Source organism: Onychostruthus taczanowskii, unplaced genomic scaffold, assembly GCF_017590055.1.
Source record: "Onychostruthus taczanowskii isolate IOZ18803 unplaced genomic scaffold, ASM1759005v1 scaffold1390, whole genome shotgun sequence".
NCBI lineage: Eukaryota > Metazoa > Chordata > Aves > Passeriformes > Passeridae > Onychostruthus > Onychostruthus taczanowskii.
In genome coordinates this window covers 1-2,089 of record NW_024498563.1, presented here as the reverse complement: position 1 = coordinate 2,089, position 2,089 = coordinate 1, and the positions used below count along the sequence as shown (strand labels likewise).

Below are 2,089 nucleotides of genomic sequence, written 5' to 3'. Positions count from 1 at the left end.
ACGCCGGTGACGATGGAGGCGAAGTTGTCGTCCAGCAGGATCATGTCGGCCGCGTTCTTGGCGGCGTCGGAGCCGGCGATGCCCATGGCCACGCCGATGTCGGCCTTCTTCAGCGCCGGCGAGTCGTTGACGCCGTCGCCCGTCACCGCCACGATGGCGCCCTGGGGCGAAAAACGGGGAAATCGGGAAAAAACGGGGAAAACGGGGAAAAACAAAAAAAATTGGGTGAAAATCGGGCGAAAAATAGGGAAAAAATGGGGAAAATATTGGGGGAGAATGGGGAAAATATTTGGGACATTGGGGACATGGAGAAAAAATGGGGAAATTTGGGGAAATTAGGGAAAAAATGGGAAAAAATCCCAAAATTGGGAAAAATTGGGGAAAAAGAAATTGGGTGAAAAATGGCCAAGAAATGGGAAAAAATGGGGGGGAAATGGGGGACATTTGGGGATATTGGGGACATGGAGAAAAAATGGGGAAATTTGGGGGAAAAAAGGGAAGAAATGGGAAAAAAACCCCAAAATTGGGAAAAATCGGGAAAAATAAAGAAAAAAAATTGGGTGAAAAAGGACAAAAAATGGGGAAAAATGGGGGACTTTGGGGGATTTTTGGGGAGTTTTGGGATTTTTGGGACGCTTGGTGCCATTTGGCATTTTGGGGGATTTTTTGATGACGTCGCCCGTCACCGCCACGATGGCGCCCTGGGGCGAAAAACGGGGAAAACGGGAAAAAACGGGGAAAAACAAAAAAAAATTGGGTGAAAATCGGGCAAAAAATGGGGAAAAAATGGGGAAAAAATGGGGAAAAACGGGGACATTGGGGACATTGGGGACATGGAGAAAAAATGGGGAAATTTGGGGAAATTAGGGAAAAAATGGGAAAAAAATCCCCAAAATTGGGAGAAATTGGGGGAAAAAATTGGGTGAAAAATGGCCAAGAAATGGGAAAAAATGGGGGGGAAATGGGGGGAAAATGTGGGACATTGGGAATATTGGGGAAAAAATGGGGAATTTGAAGAAAAAATAGGGAAAAATGGAGAAAAAAATGGGAAATATGGGAAAAAAAAGGGTGAAAAATGGGAAAAAATGGGGGGAAATGGGGAAATGTTGGGGGAAAATGGGGGACATTTGGGACATTGAGAAAAAATGGGGAATTTGGGGGGAAAAATGGAAAAAAACCCCAAAATTGGGTGGAAATCAGGGAAAAAATGGGAAAAAATGGAGGGAAATGGGGAGGGGGACGGGGCAATTTTTGGGGACATTTGGGGACATTGGGGACATTGAGAAAAAATGGGGAATTTGGGGGAAAAAATGGAAAAAAACCCCAAAATTGGGTGGAAATCAGTGAAAAAATGGAGGGAAATGGGGAGGGGGACGGGGCAATTTTTGGGGACATTTGGGGACATTGGGGACATTGAGAAAAAATGGGGAATTTGGGGGAAAAATGGGAAAAAACGGGGGAAAGCCCAAAAATGGAGGGAATGGGGAGTGAGGACACTGGGGATTATTGGGGACATTTGGGGACATTTGGGGACATTTGGGGCATTTGGGGACATTTGGGGACATTGAGAAAAAATGGGGAATTTGGGGGAAAAATGGGAAAAAACGGGGGAAAAAACCAAAAATTGGGTGGAAATCAGCCCAAAAATGGAGGGAATGGGGAGTGAGGACACTGGGGATAATTGGGCACATTTGGCGACGTTTGGGGACATTTGGGGACATTTGGGGCATTTGGGGACATTTGGGGACATTGAGAAAAAATGGGGAATTTGGGGGAAAAATGGGAAAAAACGGGGGAAAAAACCAAAAATTGGGTGGAAATCAGCCCAAAAATGGAGGGAATGGGGAGTGAGGACACTGGGGATTTTTGGGGACATTTGGGGACATTTGGGGCATTTGGGGACATTTGGGGACATTGAGAAAAAATGGGGAATTTGGGGGAAAAATGGGAAAAAACGGGGGAAAAAACCCAAAAAATTGGGTGGAAATCTGGGAAAAAATGGGGAAAAGATGAGAAAAAATCAAGGGGAATGGGGGTTGGGGACATTGGGGACGTTGGCACCCGGCCAGGTGTGCCCAGGTGTGCCCAG

General features: G+C 46.1%; 1 protein-coding gene across 1 annotated transcript in view; it reads right to left on the bottom strand.

Moving 5' to 3' along the window:
- LOC121332206 (potassium-transporting ATPase alpha chain 1-like) overlaps nucleotides 1–701 on the bottom strand; it is a gene marked incomplete at both ends in the record, with an annotated part of 6,873 nt that extends 6,172 nt beyond the window's left edge. Inside the window, 2 exons of the mRNA XM_041397399.1 lie at nucleotides 1–172; nucleotides 635–701. The exon at nucleotides 1–172 is cut by the window's left edge and continues 1 nt beyond it. Coding sequence (XP_041253333.1) covers nucleotides 1–172; nucleotides 635–701 — 239 coding nt within the window. The remainder of the gene's footprint in view (nucleotides 173–634) is intronic.
- Between the last annotated feature and the right edge of the window lie 1,388 nt (nucleotides 702–2,089).